This window comes from Brassica napus, chromosome C6, assembly GCF_020379485.1.
Source record: "Brassica napus cultivar Da-Ae chromosome C6, Da-Ae, whole genome shotgun sequence".
Lineage (NCBI taxonomy): Eukaryota > Viridiplantae > Streptophyta > Magnoliopsida > Brassicales > Brassicaceae > Brassica > Brassica napus.
The window spans coordinates 42609754-42632570 of NC_063449.1; the positions used below are offsets into that span (position 1 = coordinate 42609754).

Here is a 22817-nt window from a genome sequence, read left to right on the forward strand (position 1 = left end):
TGGATGTGTTGATTTCGAAGGAAATACAAAAAAAAGAACAGAATGTAAATAGTTTTGAACTTTCGTGAACACCGAATGAAATGTTCTTTATGTCATTGTTGCTTCGTAGAACGAACACCAAAGATGAAAATAAAAGCTTATTACAAAGTTCATTATTTATTTCTTAGTTAGTTTTAAACACTGTTGTTACAAAAGTTAGTTTTTAACACTTTTACGATAAATTGAACCTCCTTGTAGTTAAGAAATATCGTATTAATTTACACCCAAAAAAGTACCGTATTAATGTTTTTTCTGTATGTTATTTTTAACAACATGTTTGTTGTAATTTATGTCGAAAATATAATAGAGTACTGACAAAAAAGTAGTATTATACCATCTTGATTAGTTACGAAGCACAATAGTACCTTGACTTTAAAATATCCACATGCGATCCAACTATTTAATCAATCTCGCTAGAAAGTAGCAAGTAGGAGTAGCAACACACCTCCAGCTCGTCATAATCCATTTATATATTATAAGAAATAGTAAATTTACTTTCCTTTTATCTTCCAAAATATAAATTTCAAATGGAAGTTTAAAATTTCAAAAATATAAAGGAATTTTTGTAGAGTAATATGGTGTTTTTAATAGATTTTATCTTCATGATAAAAGAAAATTTCATGAAATATCTCATTTATATATATATATATAAAACTACAACTATATTTTTGTACTATCACCACTCATTATTATCTATGTTTTGCAGTACAATTATATCAATGTGGGGTTGATTTTCCTCGTAGTGGAAAACTGAAAGAGAAAAATATTATGAAATGAGATGTAATTTGAAGATGTTCTCTTTTTTCGAACATTTGAAGATGTTCATAATTATTTATTTCGCAAATAACTTTCAACATTGGCTCATTTTCACTTGGCATTTAACGGGCTTATTTGAAAAATAATTTTGTTTCTGATATTTGAAAAAAATAGAAATGAGATGTAATATGTCCAAAAATTAACAGGTTTTTATTATGCCTCGCGCATATTCGGTTTTGTTCGTGAGAACTCAGTAACAAGATTTCAAATTAAAATTCTGCTAGCAACTATAACTAAAACAACTCAAACTCCCTACGAAAGAAGAAAAAAACTCGAATTCTCCTAACTATATAAATATAAAAGTCTCTTACATTTTCACCCAAAAAAGTCTCGTACATCATTACAAACAAACATGTATAATGAGTGACTACATGAGATGATGAAGGCCCCCTTCGCAAACGTGGTTTGTCCAAAAGTCTTATAATTATTACGAGTTAAGCTTTTGCTTTTCTTTTTCTGCATCTCCAATTTTACAAGTATGTTCCTGTCTCCTGATAATACCAATAGTTGCTTTTAAAAAGGAAAATCGTGAAATAATCTAATTTTCTCACTGTTAGGTAAAATATCATGAAATAGTTGCTGCCGTAATTAATATGCATGTGAATAGCTAGTGTAACGTGCTGCTTCCAAAATATGTGAAAAAATACATGCAAATATATGTACGTACGTATATGAAAATGAATGGATGATGTCAAGTCGATGTACAAGTGTACAACATCAATGTGGATTGTTTATGTGTCTTGGTTTGTGATCTTATGTAATGTAAGTATGGGCTTTAATTAATTAACTGGATCTCATCTCTCTTCTTCCAATGGCTTATACTTCTTTGTCGCTGTAGGACACTAGCACCACCACCACCAAGCAAATCTTTATTCCCTTGCCACTACATCTGTTATCATGCTTTCTTCTTACAAAGTATTAATAATAAGAAAATGTGTAACTCATGCAAAAGTTCTTTTTAGTAGTGGAAAATAATGAGCACGCACCTTTATTTTAGTCCGCCTTTGCATAATTGCGAATATATATGTGCATTTTTAAAAGGTAATTTATTCGAATTTTATCTTCTTCTTTGTCGGCAATTTATTTTGAAAGTAACTGTTATATGTTTATATTAATGGTCCCGAAGGAAAAAGAGGTAAGAGAGAAAAATAAATACTGATTAAAATTTAGAATTTTGTACAAGTTATAAAGCAATCAGAACCCTGAAAAGAACCAAAATATATAACAAGCCCTGAATAAAGGCCAGGTTATAAAGGCCAGGTTATACTTTGACAAAAAAAAGGCCAGGTTATACCAAAATAATTATGGGCCGCAACTAGACCTACATTTATAGGCCTTCTCAAGTTTTTTTAAATGTGTAATGAAATTCACTAGTTAGTCATAAGAGTCTGATTCCGTCGAAACATGATCACATTGCAGTCACTGTCTCCTAGGTGAGAAGAGGGTAAAAGTCTGTTCAATTGTCAAACCAGAACATGGTCCATCACCAATGAGCATTTAAAAAAGTTAAACGCAATACTTCCTTACTCTCCTGCAACTTTCTAAGGAAGAAACTGTTTTAACCTCGGATGTTCATTCAAATGAAAATCTCCTTTCCCTTCAACATTAGCTGCCTCGAGGTTCTTAAGGTGCACATGCAAAAGGCACTGTCACATATTTAGAAAAATAAAATCAGAAGTCTAGGATCAGAAACCGATAACATATTGGAAGCAAAGTGACATAAGTCTAACTTGCTCCTTTTCCAAGAAACCAGACTTGCTGCTGTACTACTGAGAAATTAAAGACAGGAACAAACTTAAAGAATCTAATCAGTCAACGGAACAGAAAGAATAAAAAAAAAGGATAGTCAAAACACCTAAAACAAGTTAATGTAATAATTAGAGTGCAACTTAAATTTCAGACAAGGACAGAAGCAGAAAATAAAACCTCAACGCTTGAGAGAGGCTCAAGTTTCAAGACAGGACCTGACCATTCAACCTTCCCCCAAACCTCCGCAAGTCCCTGGCCTTTCTCAATGGAAATCTCAGCAGACCAAAGCTCTATACTCTCAGGAACGTTCCAGAAGATGACAATATTCCCAGCAGAGTTGCTGCTAAGCCCACATATATAAGGATACCTAACCTGACAGGGCATGAGCGTCAACGGATTAATACTACAAAGGTCTTCTCGGTACGGTCGCTGCAGCTCTTGTTCCAAACCCTTGACTTCTTTCCAATCAAGTTCACCTGGGACTGGGTCACACCACAGTATCCTCCCGCCATCACTACGACAGTATAAACGCTTCCCTATGTAACACCAGTCGTGTCTGTTTCCCGCTTTAGAATCTTCCCTTGGCCCATTGCTCCAAACTATAGGTTTACTTGGCGACAAGTAAAGGCCATGATGTTTCACATCTACAATGAAAACCTTCTTCTCCTCCTCCTCCATCGCCACGCTTCTGTGGATGTTGTGTACCATCCTGGGGACTTTCCAGTCACCCCATGTTTGAGTCTTTACGTCGAAAACCTCTGACCACTTTGACGGATCATTGCACCCTCCAATCACGTATATCTTCCCGTCTATTAGACTTGCTGACGCGGAAGCACGAGCCATATTCATAGACTCAACGCGGCTCCACGTGTGAGACAAACAGTCCAGGAAGCAGACGTCAGAGCTGCGGTCTCCGTTAAAGAGACCGCCTATCACGTAGATGCCGTTACCCACCACAACGAAAGAGGATGATGAATCCGGAGCCTGATAAGCGTCGTTAGACGGGATTGGGTGAAAGAACCTTATTTTACTACTATATGACAACTGATATTTGTAAAAAATAATAATAACATAAATTAAAATTACAATACTGAAACATAAAAATAAAGAAGAATTGCAGAGTCGAGATAGTCAATCTCTTTCCTTAAATCTTTAAACACCCCGTAGTGTGATGGTTTCATGGCGCTCAGATTTCCAGGATACAACTGCAGCATTGTTTCTGTTTACCATCACCGAAAAACAGAATCTATTGAACCTAATTTTGTGTTGTATTCTCAAACTCAAAAAACTAAGAAAAATATTCAAGTGGAGGATCTTGGTTTTGTTGTTGTTAATCGTATGAGTCCGTTTTTCTAAATGGCTTATTAGCCTATATTAAAAGAGATTGAGAAGCACAAGTTAGTGGCTTTTACAAAACCAAAACGTACAAGTGCATTATGGAGACTTTTAATACATATATTAATCACAATAAAGATGAGTCAAACACCATTATCACCTAGATTTTATTGTGTGATTAAAATGAAGATATTATGTTTTACCAATCTGAAAAACACTAATATACTTCAATATGGATTTGTTTTTTTGTGTAAAATAAATTTAACACAAAAGATTATCATAAGTTTGGTGTAATAATAAGTTAATGGATATAATGTCCAATTAATAAATTAAGACCATAGTCCAAATCCATAATCTCTAAAGTGGTTATTTGCTAATTTTTACATTTAGCCAAATTTTGAAGCTTTATAAGCTTTTCAAGTAACACACTTTAAATCTCCATTTCTCATTCAAACCACTACGATTTTGACATGTGGTTACACTACTTCATAGTGTCAAACATTCGGTTATTCCGACGAACGTCTTCGCCCAGAAACTTACCGAAATATGGTCTAAAACCATTTTGTCAAAAATGAGTTCCAACAATCCCCCACATGAATAGAAATGACTCTAGACACTAGACGACTCGACATACTTGACTTCCTAGACAAGACTCGACCTAAAGACTTTTGAGAGTACAAACGAAAAATCCACTGCATGATGAGTTGGTAGAAATTTTTCAGCCTTGAACCAGTCATTGTTAATAGCTATCTGATTTACTCGGCCAGGAGGTGGCCATGATGTCTTGAACCTCCCGGGCTTTGGTGTAAACCTAGACAATAGCTACAACACAGCTTCATTCTCTCACAGAACTAGGTTCTCTATTGTGTTCATTTTTGCCGTGAACAGTCCTGGTAATCATGAGTGAACTTGGAGAATATAACATTTCCTTCATTCTCCTAGAAACGGTCCCATTTCACACTCACAAGGTGATTTGCCATTAGCTTTGTTTAGAGGAGTATCATGTACTACTCCATTCATATCTCAAAGCTATGGACACAAATCATTAAAAGCAAATGCTTATCCTATAATCCTTACATGTAGCACTGTTTAATCATCATAGGAACTAGGTATAGACCAAAGTCTTACAGTGCTTTGGGCAGACTTAGTTTGACTTAGTTGTCTCCTTGAACCTATTTCTTGGGATCTCCAGTCAGTTAGGTAGAGTTACCGCCAAACCTCATCTTAATTCACAGGCTACCCATTCCTTTAGATGATATAACAACTTGATCTCATAACACACCTTTAATAAAAGGATCCTAGGTTGTCATCACATTGAACATAATCTCTTCAGATTAGTCAAGATCAATTGTCTAATGATTTTTGTCATCTTTTTTCAAGATACAATTAATCATTATACACAAAACTCAGTGTATGACACTAGCTTTTTTTTTTAAATTATATTGTGATAACTATCACTAAGTTCATTTGGTCTCTTGCCAACAACTTTATATGGTAAGCAAAGTTTCCCCCACATTTCTTGAGATAACTCAAAAAACATGCACATTTACATTTAACATCTCTTAAGAGTTTAGAAAGTTAATCTACAACTCCTTTAGATTTAAATGAATAAAAAGCATTTTGGAAAATTATTACAATTTTCTTTAAAATGTATTTCAATTTTAGAAATTCACATTTTTCATACAACTATTTTCATAGTTCTCTCAAGTTGATTTATAAATCTAACTTGTATGTTTTAGATCTTTTCCAAACACATATTTTGATTTTTTAGCAAATATACATATCATTACAAGATATTATTTTTTCTATCAAAAACACACAATTTTATATGATTATTCTCAACCATACTGACTTTAAAAACTACAACACATATGTCAGTTTCAGTCACATTGGTATGAAAATTCTCATTGTTTTTGTATGGTCAATCTATTTACAAATTGCATTTAAGCATTGACGAAATATAAGTATTTTGATCAATATCAACAAACATTTTATTTTCTATGGCAAATGATTTATATGTGGCAGACCTCTTCCAAACTAAATTTGGGGCGTCGACTAACAAATCCATTTCCATATATACCATTTTATCTCTTAAAAAAAAATGTTTTTATAATTATAAATATGGTATCACCATAGTTGAAACTTGAATTTCTTTTTATTTTCTCATGGTCATCCATGTGCTTAATAATTAAATTAAGTTACACCATAAGAAGAAAATCTGTATAATAATGAAACAAAAACGTTAAGCATTCTTGATAATTAAATCAAATAATTATTTTTAGCTAAGAACGCATTAACACATTTTGACCAATTTAAAGAAACGTTTTGACTATTTAATAACGTTATAACCGTTTAACAACGTTACGTAATCTATATTAGCTTTATGAAATCTAAAAATCATAAATATTTAGTCATAGAAACTACAGCAACAATTAACTTATGGGAATCAACGAAAACAAATCCATGCAACTTAAGCAAACAAGAATGATGCAAGATCAATACAACAATATTCGAGACCATTTTCAAAAAAAAAAAAAAACAATATTCGAGACCAAAAGAAACCAAAGTTGCGGCAGTCTATTGACTAATAGCAAATCAGATATCAACACCAAATGATTTCGCTCGTACTCTCAAAAGTTATTTTTTTTTCTTTTTTCATGTGTATAGAATCATTTTTATTCATGTGGGGGATTGTTGGAACTCGTTTTTGACAAAGTAGGTGCAGATCATTTTTCCGATGGGTTTTTCGACGGAGACGTCTGTCGGAAGAACCAGAATTTGAGCACGATGTAATTGTCATTGTGAACACTATGAGTTAGTGTGTTTGATTGTCAAAATCGAAGTTGTGTTGAATGAGAAATGGAAATCCAAAATGAATGACATGCAAAGTTTATAAAACTTTAAATTTGGCTAAATAGAAAAATTTAGCAAATGAGTCATTTTTGGATGTATGGGTTTAAATTTAAATATATACATACATATTTTATGTATATTTGAGCATGAAAAATGTTAACCCATGCAAAGTATTTATTGGTTTGAATTGATTTGGTCAAAACCAATTACTCCTTGTAATGGAGAATCAATTATATTATTGCACTTAATAGCAATATATACGCTTGGTTTCATTCATGGCTACGTAACGTTTCTTTAACTTTTTGAAGTTAAATAGAAACATGTGAAAGCTCATTCAGATGAACAGATAGAGAAACAAATCCCTCACATTATTTTTCCTCTCTTCTTTCTCTTTAGTATTTTTTCTTGAGTCTGAGAGTATACACAAAACTAGTTTCGCCAGGCTTCTGATAGAGTGACGCAAATCAGAAGATTTTTTGCAGTTGTATCTTGGGACTCATTACGTTATCAAACCGTCGCACTACGGGACGTATTTTGAGTTAAGGAAAGAGATAATATCTCGCCTCTGCAGTTGAATCATCTTTTTCTTAATCTTTGGTATACTTTTATCAATTTTATTCTTTGCAATATTCAGCTCTCCGTAGTTTATATAATACAGTCCTATCATTGGGGACAGCTTACGCTGCGTGGCGTTGAGTATGAACCAGCTTGGGGTTGTGTCGGGAAGAAGCGCATGCATACGTAGAAGCATCAGTCTGTGGATCTCAAGCCCTTGAGCTCAGGGGAAGCTACTACAAAGAGGAAGCTCTTGGAGGCTGTACCCAAGGCCCCGCAGTCAAATCTCGAGACCTGTGATAGGATGGTCAAAGTTACATCATCTGGCAACGACCATAAGCCAGACAACGACGGAGAAACCTTCCTCCGTTTATAACCTAGGGGCCGTTCGTTTCTCCATTCAGATGAACCATCTGGACGAAGATGAGAGTTTTGTTCGTTTAGGCATTAAAAGTACAAGTTATCTGGATGGCTCCTCTGAATGAGTTTTGAAAATTTAGGCTTAATTTTGAAAATCAGCTGGCCGATCCAAATTGGATCACCTGGATGGAGATGAGTTTGTCAAAATGGTATAATGTCTATTATACCCTCATGTAATTAACAAATTATAAACTTAAACCTAATATCATTTTGTCACTCATGAAAAATGACAAAACCACAAAACGCATTTTTCCACCAAAACCACAAAAATGCATTTTTCCACCAAAACCACAAACCACATTTTTAGCTAAAATCGTAATCTTCTCTTAAAAATGAACTTTCTCGCCAAAGCAGATTTTTCCGTCAAAATAACAAAAATGCACTTTCACATCAAAACACGTTTTTGCGCAAAAAACTGCAAAACACATTTTTCCGTTAAAACCGCAAAAACGCATTTTTTCCTCCAAAACTGCAAAAACACGTTTTTCAGCCAAAACCGAAAAACGCGGATTTTTACAAAAACGTATTTTCCCGCAAAAATCGCAAAATGTATTTTCCCACAAAACCATAAAAATACATTTTTCTGTCAAAACCGTAAAATTGCGTTTTTTCGCAAAAACTGTAAAAGGACATTTTCCGGCCAAAACCGTAAAAATGCGTTTTCCCGCCAAAACCACAAAAACGTGTTTTCCCGCCAAAACCGTAAAAATATGGTTTCTCGCCAAAACCGCAAAACGCATTTTTCCGCCAAAACTGTAAAATTACGTTTTCCCGCCAAAAACGCATTTTCCCGCCAAAACTGTAAAATTACGTTTTCCCGCCAAAAGTGCAAAAACGCGTTTTCATGCCAAAACAGTGAAAACGCATTTTCCCGCCAAAACCGCAAAAGAACATTTTCTCGCCAAAATTGTAAAATTACGTTTTCCGCCAAAACAGTAAAAACGCGTTTTTCCGCCAAAATCACAAAAACGTATTTTTTTACCAAAATCGCAAAAGCGTATTTTTCCGCAAAAACTGTATAACACATTTTTCCACCAAAATCGCAAAACGTGTTTTCCCGCCAAAATCTTAAAACGTGTTTTCCCTCCAAAATCGTAAAAACATATTTTTCGCCGAAACTGCAAAATTTGAGTACATCACGCTGTTACCATTGCTTTCATCTTTCAAATTTTAGTTTTATTATGAGTTTTATTAAAAGTTATAGTTGTAGTTAATTTTAATGCAAATTTGAATAAAAATAAATAAATTTATATGAAATAAAAATTTATAAATGTCAAAATGCTAATTTTAAAATAATTTCAGTGTAAATATATTTTAGACTAAATAAAAAAATTAGTTTAGTTAAAATTAATATCAAACATATGATTAGATCAAACAAGGGTATATTTGTAATTTGTTTATTACACTCATCTGGATAGAAATGAAAAACAAGAAACGAACATAAAATCCATCCAAATGGCTCATTTAGATTGCTCATCTGGATAGAGAAACGAACAGTTCCTAAAATCTGAATGGATCATCTAGATGGATCACATAGATGGAGCAGCTGGATGGAGATGACAGATGGAGAAATGAACGTGCCCTAATCTTCCTTCCATTGCTTGATTACCACGACAGAAACTAGGTTTTTTTCTTAGACTACTATTTATTCTTATAAGAAAAAAATTATATACTTTTCCAGAACTAATTAGGATAACTAATAAAAACGTAATTTCCTTTTTTTTTTAAATCTTGTTTACTACTTTATCTGATAAATATTTGATGAATATCATTTATAGAGTTCAAAATCTTGGTTCGAATTAGACTAACCAGTGGGTCTTTCTTTTTCCGCACGTCACTTAGATAAAATAAATAAGATTGAAAGGTTGTTCAGAGTATTATTGTTTACAGCTCTTTGAAACAGAAGCAGCAAAGTTGCAAGTTTGAAAATAAGAAACCAATCAAAAGGAAGTTGAGATCAGAATCAACATGAGAAAGAAAACCAAATCTCACAAGAGTTATATTCAAGAGAAGGCATAAGCAGGGGTGGTCTTGAAATCGAGCTCCCAGAGATCAAATGTGCCTTTGACGAAATTGTAGTGAGCTCCCCTTATTGCAAGTGTGTTCTTCACTACTGCAGCTCTCACAAATGGGTATGAAAGCAGGTTTCCAAGAGACACATTCACAGCTTCCTACAAGAGACAGAGATGTGTTGAGCAGAAATAACAGAGCATTGAGTTTCGTTTGTGTTATTGTGTCCTTTTAAATTTGTTTTTTACCTTCTCACACTTGTTACATTGTTCATCGTAGTCTAGGTCTTGATGTTCCTCCTTGATCTTGTTCCTTGCTGATGCACCAATCTTCACCCAATTTTCTATGAAGTCACTGCCAATTTTAGAGGGTTTTCCATCGTTAGTGAACATTCCCAAGAGAAACTATGTATCAGTTGATCATCTACATACTTTTTTAACACATCATCTAGATACTGTTCCACAAGAAAATCACACAATAGACAAGAATATATATACTAGTATTAAATAATATTGCCGAATATATTGATTAAGAACTCATGTCAAATCATGTAGTTACAAAACTTATTAGCATTTGATTACCTCTGAGTTGGTGCAGCATCATCTTCAATGGACATGAGACCCTTAATCCCACCGCAACAGCTATGGCCTATCACCACAATGTTCTCCACCTACCAGAAAAGGACTATATTATAAACAGTTAACTGTGAATAAAAAGTGGTTGCAACTCTATGATGCCTTAAACCCATATCTACATTATCCAAAAATATCCAGCTTTCTTTATTTAATAAAAATGATAATTGTTGAATGCAATTCCTAGTGGCATAAATAAAAAGGGAGGAACAAGTTAGGTGGATGCAAAGAGGACAAATGCCACAGTAATGTGACTAGACATCAAATTTTAGTAAGGGCCATGTGAATAATGCATCACTACGCTTTAGAAACGACGACTTAAAATAATGGGCACAATCAAAAGAGCCAAACTTTAGATGAATAATAGTATTACTGAATATAAGATAAGCACGTTTTCTTATTTAGTTAAAGCTACAAGTGCCTATCCTTAGAAAGAGGGGATAAATTTTTAATATACCTTGAGATGTACAACTGCGTATTCAACGGCGGCACCAACGCCAGAATGTCTCTTCTGTAAAAATATAACAAATAAAAACCATAGTATTATGTAACCAACTTTTTGTGATATGTAATTTTTGAGTTTGAGATGGTTTTTGTTATGAACCTGGTCGAAAGGTGGAACCATGTTTGCAATGTTTCTGACAACAAAGGCCTCACCAGGTTGGAAATTCAAGATGTGAGATGGACACACTCGAGAATCAGAACAAGCGAATACCAGAAACTGCATAATGTTAAACGTCGTTTCAAATGCTTGATTGTTTTTTAGTTTAATATCAAAAGAGTGGTCCATTATTGAGTTTCTAGAACTGTTATCCGTGTTCATAAAGTCAACATAACAGTTCACACCTTTCCCTTCATCTCCGTTATTAATCGAACTTTATACTACTAGTTTTTTTTAAGGTTTTAGTCAAAATAAGAACAGGGTAAGAAAACGAGTAAATGAATAGAGAGATTTGGGAAAGTAGAAACCTTTGGGCTCTGACCCTTGGCGAGATCATTGAACCGAGCACTATCTTTCCTGGATACAAATAAAACAAAATCACATATATTCCATTAAAATGAGGATCGATTTGAAATTCAAGAATTTCATTATAACATCTTGTTATGTTTCTGCATTTACTAATCGGATCCTTATTTATGCCCTTTTTAATATTAGCATTATTAATTATAACTTATTTTTTCAAATTAATAGATTTTTCAGCCTTTCAAACGGTAAAACAAAATAATTTTTGATTATAAATATTTTTTCCTATTAACAATATTCAATAATTTAATTCAATAGCAATTCAATGATATGTTTTAAAATTTAAAATTTATTATTAGCTAATAAATATATATATATATATATATATATATATAAATATACGAAAACCTTTTGATAATTGTTTTAGCACTATCATATGACATAAAACTAGTATAATAATAAGGGGAATACGAAAAGAATAGCGTAGATAGATCATTAATGACCCATGGAATGTGCTTTATTAAAGATAGAAAATGGACCAATAGGTGATGATTCTATTCCAGCCTCACGAAATTCTTATTCGGATCATAATAAATTGAATAATTAATAATGATTTTCCTCAAAAAGGAAAGTAAAGTTATTAAAATTAAGGGAAAACTCACAAGTATTTCTGAGTTTTGAAATGGGTGAAACCGGATTTGATACGTTCAACGGCGTCAGAGTTGCTGGAATCAAGCTCCTTAAGCTCCTGAGTCAACTCTTTGATCTTCTCAGCGGCCACGTTCCCTATATCTGTCTTCTTACTGACCAACAACATCCATAAGAATACTTATTAGATAAAAACGCGTAATACGTGGAATTTTACTTTAACCCCCTCCCCCAGAGATTAGAAGGGACCCAGTGATCGACGGCCACGATCAATCCTAAATGTCAGTTCATGCGAAATAGTATAACGTAGAAATCAAGAAATGATGATGATTCGTGAACCAAAGTAAAACAAAAAACAAAAGTTTTGATCGTTGAAGGTGAATATTTATGCCGACACTTTTATGAAATGATTGTCCTTTGAAGCAGAGAGAATGTTGTCGTACCTGAGAAGATCCTTAAGTCCTTTGATGGCGGCTTCGTACGCGTCCGTGGCCATTTCGTCTCCTTCCTGATTTTTTTTTTTTAAATGATCAGGTCAAATTCCAGAAAAAAGAGTACGATGATTATGAAATTTGGGATCTGAGGAAAGACAAAGACCTTAGGGTTCAAAAGCAGAGGATGATGATTTTATAAAAATGCTTATGGAGGAATGTGATATCACTTAATGCTCTGTCTCTGTTATGAGAATAGGTATTTATAGACTACTGGGAACTCTATGGCCTCTTAGGTTAAGAGGATGATTAACCCGGAGTTCTTAAGATGCTAAGAACTGTTTCTTAACTTTTAACTAAAAAAACTAAGAACTAGTCCTTAAATAAAGACTTTAAAAACCGGTTCTTAGTTTTTTTAGTTAAAAGTTAAGAAACAGTTTCTTAACTTCCGCTAAGAATCCAACTCTAAGGGGAGGGTGTATTCAATTGAGAGTTTTAGGTGATTTGTGTTAAAATGACAAATCTACTGTTATTGAAACATGAATTTTAAAAACTCATTAAAATTCAGTGTTATTGAACTTGACATTTTATAAAGTACTCTGAAATCCACTTTTATTAAAAATATTTTAAGTTGTGGAGTTTTAAAGTTTTCGAGTGATTTTAGAGTGTTTGGGTGGAGTTTCTTAGTTAAAAAAAAAAAAAAAAACTCAGATCCCATGGTTTTAGCTGATATTCTAGAGTGGTTTAACAAAAATCATTTTATTCTCAGCAATTCTTTAGAATCATCTAAAATCTCATTAAAAGTCAAATCATCTCAAATTTTAGATTGAATATCCTCTAAGAACCTCGAGTTAATCATGGTCAAAGTGTTACATTTTTCTCTCTTTTTTTTTGGTAGCCAGCTTGTTTTCTTTACACGGAGGAAAAAGATAAACCTCCACAAAAATGGGAAGATTAATAATTTTTTAACAATATATCTTATAGGTACAGTGACTTGATGGTAAATACTGGAAAAGTATAAGGGCGAACTGGTGATCCATGAATAATATAGGTGGTGATAACTAAACAATGAACATGCCGTACTTATGGTTCTATATTCTTATTCATTTATCAGTTTACAGATAATATGTATTCTCTGTAGCTATGATAAGAATATTCCACAACAAGTCCATTATTCTTTTTTTTTAACACAACATTATTCCTTTTTCTTTTCAAAACAAAAGAAAGTAAATTCAAACTTCTTTCGAAATTTTCTCCACCGCACGTTCCGTTTCCATTTGCGGCAAGTTTTTTGTGTTAGGTAAAATAGTTCCCTTCCTACCCATGACTCGAGAAAATAACTATACCATTATTGGGTGCAAACTAGAAAATAAATTCATCATTGTTGTTTGGTGGTACAAAACTTTTTCCAAAAATACAAATACCAATCAGAAATTGTCACGCAGAAGCATGAATTAATATCAAAATTGATAGAAAAGGATGAGTCAGTCTCAGCATGCACATCACATCATCAGCGCAGGATATCCTCACCAATAACAAATTGTCAAGATAGAGATGACATTAACATTACATGAATATTCATGTAATATTTTTTTTTTCTTTTGAGAAAGGGCCTAGCATTTCTTCAAGAATGTAATGCAAAATCGTAAGTCTCGTGAATTTTTTGGTAAAATATTAAAATTATTATACCAAGGTTTTTGTTTTTTACAGAATAACACAAAAACAGAGTAGCATAGATGCATAAATTGAAACTAAACAGAGCACCTAAAGCAGATGAACTTTAAGAAAAGAAGACGGGATCTAGAAAGGGACCGACATTAACGCTGCAGTGACGGACCTTTGCAGAGACATGAGCGGATCGAGCTCCCAGTTGCCGCGAGCCGGAGAGAAAGACGCCCTCATACCTTGAAGCACCGGGTCCTACAGCTTCCAAGAAGCCCTCACATCAACACCTACACAAAGAATCAAACGTCTCGCATCCGCAAGCCCATCCAATATCACACCACCGGCAGCACGAGAAGGAGTCCACAACCGGCGATGCCGTCGTTCGGGATAAGAGTCCGGAGATTGCTGCCTCCATCCTCTCAGACCCGAGACCGTATACACCCTTTTAACCCACCACCCATATAGAGCAATGAGACAGGTCAGGCACACCTCCTCCGGAGTTGTAACCATCGAACTAGCAAGAAGAAAATCGTGAGCAAATCTAACACCTTTCCCCTCTCCACGGACCCAACCCGCTTTCATAGAAACACAACCGCTAGAAGGTGACGAAAGGATAGAGAACCGATGACAAGGAGCGCCACACCATGGAACCAACTCCAACTTCGGGGAGACGCAAGAACCACACACGCCGAGAGGATCTCGACAAACGAGGGAGACGTCACCACCACGCGTCGCCACAAGAGAGAACCAGAAAGGAAGGACGACGTCCAACCCCCGATCTCACCACGCGCTTTCTCTAGAGACCACCAGAGAACACAAAGAGGAGTAGAGAAGCTTGAGATCCACAGATCCACAAACGCCAAGCCCACAGGAAACCCACCACAGCGAAGCCAACAACCACGCTCCACCGCCAGCGAGACCAAGTGAACTTATCCCACGTCTCACGCGCCACCGTCTCGAAGAGATCTAGTCAGAGAAAGGAAAAAGTCTCCGAACAGAGATCCCACGACAAACCAGATAAAACACGAGGGGGCGGAGACCGTCCTCAAGCCCTCCAAAATCCACCACGCACAGACCAGATCTGCACCAGGAACCGCCGGATCTGAAACGGAGACACCTCAGACCAAACCCAACCCTAGCCGCAAAGAGAAAGAAAAGACCACAGAGATGAACAGAGAAGCGGAAAAGGAAAAAGAAACAAGGTGGGGACCACCGGCGACCGCCTCGAAAGAACACGACAGTCGCCGGAGGAGAGCTGCGGCCAATTTGAGCTTTTCTCGTGAGAGGCGAGAGAGAAATAAAGAGAGAGAAAAAGTCTCTTTTCTGATAATAATTTTGTTGGCCCTTAAATCTCGTGAATTGGTTAGTGACAGTAATTATTTACTTGAGTGATTCTAGTGACATAATTAACATTTATATTACAACTTATGGGTTAATATTACGACTTATAGAGTTAATCTATCGCAAATTTAAGCTAACTTTTAATCTTGATTACACTAACTCTACTCAGTAACAAAATTTTAGATTATTTATTCTGACCATACTGATTTAAACTCGAAGTAAACTTAAGTAGACGCAGGGAAAAAAGTAAATGGTCTTTTCCGATGGGACGGTGGCCAGGATAAACGAAGGCAGGTTCATAGGCCAATAACACGCGTCATGTTATTAACGGTTTCACCGCACTCACCAGCTGGCATTTACGCGTTAGCATTTTGCATTGTTATTGTTATTTCGAGGTCGATTTCGTCACAATGTATGGGTGCACTGTGCACAATAGTATAAACTAATACCATCACTATTAAAATAGCTATAAAAAATGCTTCAAGAGTTGCTAGCCCCTTGTTAAATTTAAAAGCTTAGCTTTTTAAAATTTCTGAAAATCGACGTTGCATAGCATAGATAAATCATAAAAGGAACTTTTAAGATAGCACTAGAGCCTAATTATAAATTAGTTTATTTCATAAAGATAAAGACAATGTTCATTTGTTGTTTTGCTTGAAAATGTGTTGGTCTGACTTACCGGAGAGGTCTTAGCGCAGCAGAACGTGAAACATTTGCCGAATGTGGGAGCCATTAAGAATCTCTTTCTACTTCTCCGAGCAATCTGTCAAAATATGTATTAATTCAATTATTTAATTTTGAATAAATTAGAGATAACGTCCCGTTCTATTATTGACTACATTATTGATTACTCACGTCGGCATACGTATTTAAAAAAAAAAATCTTAGCAGATTAGTTATAAGGTTATAGTATTTGGATTGAAATAATGAGATGGCCGAAGCTCGAATATTAAAACAGATAAATGAATCCATAACTGGAATGGTTCTCGACTCTTTTATTTCATATGTATAAAATGTATACATACACAATCTGCAAAATGCTAAAGAAATTCAAGCTGGCTTTTCATTAGGACCGAAGGGTCCCTAAGTCGTTTGTATTACAATTTTTATTTCCATGAGTGATTATAAAACTATTCAGTTAAAAAAATATTTTAAGTTATAATATAATTTGCGGAAACAAATGGCCAGCTTTTGAGATGTCTTATACCCCCCAACACACATCTTCTATAGACTTCTTTTAGTTTTTCAAACATAAATCTGAAGAAACAAAGTTCATGTGGAATTGGTAATCACTCGCTTATACCATTAAACAAAAGAAAGATAAACGTGAGAAATGAAATTACCTAAGGCAAAGGTTAGGGGATAAAGAAGGACTTGGTAATGCTCCTTGACCCATTGATAGCTCCTCGAAAACCTCTACAGGCGAAGAAGATAGATGCAGAACTTTTTTCGGGAATTGAAATTAAAATATCCCTCCTAAAGAACGTAATATATATTTATTTCAAAATTTATTGGGTATGGCCAGAGATTGGGGTTTGAATTTTCGATGTTTTGAGGAATTATGACGACCATTCGAGCAATGTGGGGGCGCTCCATAACGGGATAGAGAAAGCGAAAGCTAAGTGAAGCAGGGCTTCTTCTTTCATTTACTTTTTATTTATTTATATCTACTATTTTATCTAGCAAAAAAATCACAACAAAATATAGGATCTCCATATACTTACAGCTGATTGATATTTTATTTACTTATATTAATTATAGAAGATAATCATAAGATTTTTCCTAATTTTATGCTTGCACAATTATTTGATTCTTTCCATCATTTATTTAAAATATACTAGTAAATAATCTTCAAAATGAAAAGTTCGTTTACTTTAAAACAAAAACCAAATCAAACTCCTATTAATTAAACTTTATAACAATCTATAGGTTTAAAATAATTTATATTGTTTAAACCGCCACAAAAGGTCTTACAAAAGGTCTTACTAATGATCATTCTGGAAACAATAAAAACGAATATACAAAAAATGTAAATAAATAAAATAGCAGAAATAAAAAAAATGATCGTTTTTTCTCAAATTTAACAAGGAACAATTTTGTTCTTTATTTCTCTATAAAAAGGGAATGTGAGGGAATGAGAATGAGAAATTATTCCTTGTGAATGATGATTTTTCTAAAAAATGTTAACGAATGCATTATTCCTTATAATTCTTTGATCAATATTCATACCCTGAGATTTAGAAAAACCAGTGCCAGCTGGAAAATTAGTGACATCACAGACAAGATACTTATAGGGTGTAATGGGTCTATCAACAGTAACATAGACTATTTATTTTTTAATGGTTTCAGTCAACATGGGACCAAAGTTTAGGCCCATGAGCTATGTTAAGATCTAGCATATGGTTGGTTAAATTTGGATAGGTTAACCTGTTAATTACAGAGGCCCTTGCCTCTACGATTGACAATGCTTATTTTTGGCCCAAGTAATATGTTTTTTTAAAACTATAGTTTGTAAATGGGCCTCTATACAAACAATATATTTTTCAGTTTGGTGTGTTAAGTGTCAAAAAGCATTTTAATGCGTTACTTGTCACTATCAGTGAATGAATTTGGTTGTACTTGGAAGATATTTAACAATTAAGATTGTTGGTAAACATAATGCAATATAAAGAAGAAGAATGGGTCTGAAGAATATAAAATGTCAAACTAAGCTATCCAAAATAAATGTGACTGGCTGGGTAGTTCTACGCAAAGGAAAAAGACAAATAATTTGTAGCCATCCTGTAGAATGTTTTTACAAAGTTGTGCAAGTAACTTTTTTTTTTTGACAAATTGTGCAAGTAACTTAGTTCTCATAACTCATCATTTGTTTATTGTTTTGGACACTTTGTTGGTCCGTGGTGGATGAACCTCGCACCATCTCATCCTTTTCAAGGATTTCCAACTGTTAATGATGTGAAACTGTTGCAGAACTGATATAAATGGAAAATAACTTCATTTAAGTTCGGAAAAATAAACGCAATCAGTAAGATAGAAATATCATACGTTTAACTAGCTAGGTTAAGATTTCGCCGATTTGGTAATCAAATAAGCTAATAGTGTAATAGTGTAAGATCCATGAATTTGATGTTAAAAAGAAAAGGATCGATGAATCTCTAGTTTAAGATAATATAATCACGGCTTCTCTTTTCGTACCACGCATCTAGGGTTCATCCCAAACAAAGCCGCCTTCATCTCGGAACCTGGTTCGAATCGCAAGGTGACATCATCACATGCGTATCTCATAGTACCAGTTGTCTTTTCCCTGCAATCAGTGAGATAAAAACGCGTTCCAAACCGCACTTCCTTCTTTCCTTTCATATCTTCAGTTATATCTTTGCCTATCAAACCATAAATATCTTCTCCCGAGACACCTGCTGAAACCTTAAGAACCTGAGCTTCACGGTATTTGAGATCTTTGTACCTGATTACAAAAAAAATTCATTAGTATATATAATATTCTTCCTAAATTACAAAATAAATAATTTAAAAATTGCTTACTTTTGTGGGGAAGAGGTAGCAAGAGTAACATCCTTGTACATGAAGGAAGCTTGAAAGTCTCCTTGAAGACATATATAGCGACCAGGAAGATCGTAGGGGATCCGTATCGACACATCCCACTTTGCACTTAAACGAGTGTCTGTGATATTAAGCACCGTGAAATCCATAGAAGCTAGTTCTATCTTCGGAACTGGTTTTTCGCGAGAGTTCACTTTGTGCAACCAAACGAACCCAACAATAGAACATGCTATGTAACAAACAAAACCGAACCAGAAAGAGAAGCTTTTGCATTTTGCGAGGGGCTTCCTCTCGTCTGTAGTTGGCTCCTTGTGATTGCCTTTTTCGATACCCATTCTCTACGGCTGATTGAAGAGAGTAGAGGATACTTTTTGAAAAAGAGTTATGAATACAAAGCAAAAAATCTCAAGACGAATGCTAAAACAAGAACACCCTTTCTTTAGCTCTCTTTGTCTCTGTTACTTTCTAATCGGATGATTTGAATCTTTAGCCATGGCCTCTTTAATACTAGATCACAGATTGCTTGTCCACATATATTTTCCTTTTCCACATTTGGAAACATATGAAAGAATGTGAGGATAAAGAGATGTAGATGAAGAACATTGAAGAACAGAGAGAGAGAGAGAGAGAAAGTAGATCTGAGAGAAACTCTATTCCCTTGAAATTCAAATTGTGGATCTAGGTCCAAGTCTTTTAAAGGCAAGTTGCCTCTATACACAATACAATAAAATATTTATTGTTTAAAATACTCAACGGTCTTCTTCTCTCTTCTTCTTCTTCTTTGCTTCTCAAGTCTGGTCTTCTGCTTCTAAACTCAAGTCTGGTGCTTTTTATAAAGCCTTATAAAACCTTTATAAAACCTTACAAAACCTTATAAAACCTTATAAGTATTTTCAAGTCTGGCAGCTTAATTCTCAAGTCTAGCTGCTTAATTCTGCTTCATGTCAACACTCCCCCTCAAGCTTGACCATGTGGAACAAGTCAAGCTTGGAAGCCATGAAGTATTCCCTCATTAAAACCTCAACTAGGTAAAACCCTTTGGGAGAAAACCCAAGTCAAGGAAAAAGAGTAGAACACTTCATGAAGGAGAGATCATTGACATGATAGGTCTGTGAGTCCCAATTTTGGATGAATGAACTCACATACCTTAGTGCTTGCTGCCTTGGTGAAGATATCAGCTAGCTGATCTTCACTCCTTGTGTAGCACGGCAATATGATCTTCTGCTCCACGGCTTGTCTCACTTTGTGGCAATCTACCTCTATATGTTTGGTCCTTTCATGGAAGACTGAGTTGCTAGCAATGTGTATAGCAGCCTGGTTATCACAATGCATCGTGATTGGCGTTGTAACTTCAATTCCCAAGTCCTTAAGAAGTCCCTTGATCCAAATCAACTCGCTTGTGAGCTTCCTCATAGCTCTATATTCTGCCTCAGCACTTGAACAAGACACCACCTTCTGCTTCTTGCTCTTCCATGTTACCAAATTGCCTCCAATGAAGGTACAATATCCAGTAGTTGATCTTCTATCAACTCGATCTCCTGCCCAATCCGCATCACAGTACCCAACAATCTCAGTGCTTCTATTGCATCCCATCCATACTCCTTGGCCTGGTGCCTCTCTTAGGTACCTGAGAATCCTCTCAACCATGTTCCAGTGGTGTACCTTGGGAGCTTGCATGTGTTGGCTTACTTGGTTTACTGCAAAGCATACATCTGGTCGGGTAATGGTAAGATAAATGAGTTTTTCCACCATTCTCCTATAGTGATTTACATCTTCATATGACTTGTCTTCAATCTCCCCCTCACGCATCACTTTGTATCCTTCCTCTAGAGGTGTTTTGGCAGCTCTTCCACCAAGATCTCCAGCGTCATTTAGTAAGTCAAGGGTGTATTTCCTTTGAGATAGAAACAACCCTTCCTTAGACCTACACATCTCGATCCCTAGGAAGTATTTGAGCTCTCCCAAGTCCTTGATATCAAATGAAGCCTTAAGGAACGCTTTGGTCGAGATGATCCCTTCTTTGTCACTGCCTGTGATGATAATGTCATCAACATAGATGAGAATGACAATGATTCCTTGCTGGCTAGTGAGGGTGAATAGGGTATGATCAGCTTCAGACTTGACAAAACCTCTTCCATTGAGTGTGGTGCTTAGTTTGTGGTACCACGCTCTTGGTGATTGTTTCAAACCATAGATGGCTTTCTTCAGCCTCAATACATTTCCTGGTTTGGTAAGGTGTTCCATACCAGGTGGTGGTCTCATGTAGACCTCATCTTCTAACTCTCCTTGTAGAAAAGCATTCTTGACATCCATTTGCCACAGATCCCATTCTAAGTTCACAGCCAATGAGAGTACAATCCGTATCGTGTGAAGCTTAGCTACTGGTGCAAAGGTGTCAAGGTAATCTTCACCATAGACTTGAGTGTAGCCTCTTGCAACAAGTCTGGTTTTTTTTTCTTTCTGGTTGCCCATTAGCCAAGTACTTGATAGTGAATAGTAACATGCTTGTGACAGCCTTCTTGCCTTTGGGGAGCTCACTCTCAAACCAAGTTCCATTTCGGATCATGGCACTGACCTCATCATCTACTGAGTCTCTCCATTCCTTTATCTCCATTGCCTCCTCATAGGTCCTCGGAATATACTCTTGATCTATATTGGTGATGAAGGCTTGATGATCTCTTGGATAGTAAGCAAGGGAGCAAGTTGCTTGAGTGGGATGGGCTACTGCTTGACTGTTGAAATACTTCCAATTTGATGGACGCTTTCTCACCCTTGTGCTTCTCCTAAGCGGCTGGACCTCTCCAACAATCTCAGCTTCAACTTCATTTTGTTGATCTGATTCCTCTTGTTGTTGGCTTTCATCCTGATCATGAACCTCTTGCTCTTGATCAGTAGTCTGCGGATCCTCTTGACCCATGTGTGGTTCCTCTTGACCAGTAGACGAATCCTCTTGATCCCCCCTTCAGGATTAGGATGAGAAGCCTCTTCAGCCGCATCCATACCATTGGCTTGATCTAAACTATTTGCTGAACTAGTAGTTCTTTCATTTGGTGTCATGATGATACCTAGGCTCTCCATGATAATCCGTAGGTTGTTTGCCCTATCTGAGGCCCCTTGAGATAGATCCTTGAGATTGTCCCAACTCTTCTCCTCATAATAGCCTCTAGATTCCACAAACTTGACCTCTCTGGATACTAAGACTCTTCTTGTCTCTGGAGAGTAGCATTTGTAACCTTTTTGAGTGGTAGAATACCCAATGAACACTGCCTTTGTGCTTCTGGCCTCAAGTTTGTTCCTATGATCACCTGTTTGTAATACATAGCACAAGCACTCAAATACCCGTAAATGGTCAATAGATGGTTTTCTTTTGTTCAATACCTCATAAGGTGTGGCATCATCAAGGACTCTTGTTGGAGTTCGGTTGATGAGATAGCATGCTGTCATGACTGCATCACTCCAGAACCTCTTAGGCATGTTGGTGTAGAACATCATGGACCTGGCCACTTCCATCAGATGTCGGTTTTTCCTCTCAGCTATACCATTTTGTTGTGGAGTGTAAGGGCAGCTGGTTTGATGGATTATTCCATGCTTGGCCAAGTGGGATTTGAAAGTTGTGCTTGTATATTCCCCTCCATTATCTGACCTGAATACTTTGATCTTAACATTGAACTGATTAGTTATGTAGCTCTGGAAGTTTATAAATGCATCTAGTACTCTATCTTTAGATGGTATCATAGTCAGCCATGTATATTTAGATTTCTGGTCTATGAAGGTGACAAAATATCTATGATTTTCCCTAGA

General features: G+C 35.5%; 3 protein-coding genes across 4 annotated transcripts; all 3 read right to left on the reverse strand.

Annotated features, from left to right (window-relative positions):
- Positions 1-2133: 2133 nt before the first annotated feature.
- On the reverse strand, positions 2134-3603 carry LOC125589079 (putative F-box/kelch-repeat protein At5g28180). The gene has a single exon (XM_048761302.1). It carries the CDS (start codon positions 3451-3453, stop codon positions 2752-2754), a length of 702 nt encoding a protein of 233 aa, XP_048617259.1. The 5' UTR covers positions 3454-3603; the 3' UTR covers positions 2134-2751.
- A 6002-nt stretch (positions 3604-9605) lies between these two features.
- On the reverse strand, positions 9606-17027 carry LOC106417628 (beta carbonic anhydrase 4-like). Of its 2 annotated transcripts, XM_048761303.1 has the most exons (10): positions 16802-17027; positions 16138-16221; positions 12465-12529; positions 12036-12176; positions 11379-11427; positions 11014-11130; positions 10867-10920; positions 10359-10447; positions 10026-10131; positions 9606-9938 (listed from the first exon to the last, which is right to left on the reverse strand). In XM_048761303.1, the coding sequence occupies exons 2-10, from the start codon at positions 16189-16191 to the stop codon at positions 9771-9773; spliced, it is 843 nt and encodes a 280-aa protein (XP_048617260.1). In that variant the 5' UTR covers positions 16192-16221; positions 16802-17027; the 3' UTR covers positions 9606-9770. The 2 variants fall into 2 exon arrangements, with proteins under 2 accessions (XP_048617260.1, XP_048617261.1); XM_048761304.1 differs by lacking the exons at positions 16138-16221; positions 16802-17027 and adding an exon at positions 12619-13149.
- Positions 17028-17186: 159 nt separating this feature from the next.
- On the reverse strand, positions 17187-19351 carry LOC125588542. The gene is made up of 2 exons (XM_048759940.1): positions 18999-19351; positions 17187-18930 (listed from the first exon to the last, which is right to left on the reverse strand). Exons 1-2 carry the CDS (start codon positions 19349-19351, stop codon positions 18633-18635), a joined length of 651 nt encoding a protein of 216 aa, XP_048615897.1. The 3' UTR covers positions 17187-18632.
- Between the last annotated feature and the right edge of the window lie 3466 nt (positions 19352-22817).

Bases quoted from the DNA above. Each gene is read 5' to 3' on its own strand.
- LOC106417628 (XM_048761303.1), bottom strand. From the start codon at position 16,191: ATGGCTCCCACATTCGGCAAATGTTTCACGTTCTGCTGCGCTAAGACC. The intron at 12,177-12,464 runs GTACGACAACAT...GTTGTTGGTCAG, and splicing joins GGACTTAAGGATCTTCTCAG to TAAGAAGACAGATATAGGGA. The intron at 10,921-11,013 runs GTTCATAACAAA...ATATTTTTACAG, and splicing joins TGGTTCCACCTTTCGACCAG to AAGAGACATTCTGGCGTTGG.
- LOC125589079 (XM_048761302.1), bottom strand. From the start codon at position 3,453: ATGAATATGGCTCGTGCTTCCGCGTCAGCAAGTCTAATAGACGGGAAG.
- LOC125588542 (XM_048759940.1), bottom strand. From the start codon at position 19,351: ATGGGTATCGAAAAAGGCAATCACAAGGAGCCAACTACAGACGAGAGG. The intron at 18,931-18,998 runs GTAAGCAATTTT...ATGAATTTTTTT, and splicing joins GCTACCTCTTCCCCACAAAA to TGTAATCAGGTACAAAGATC.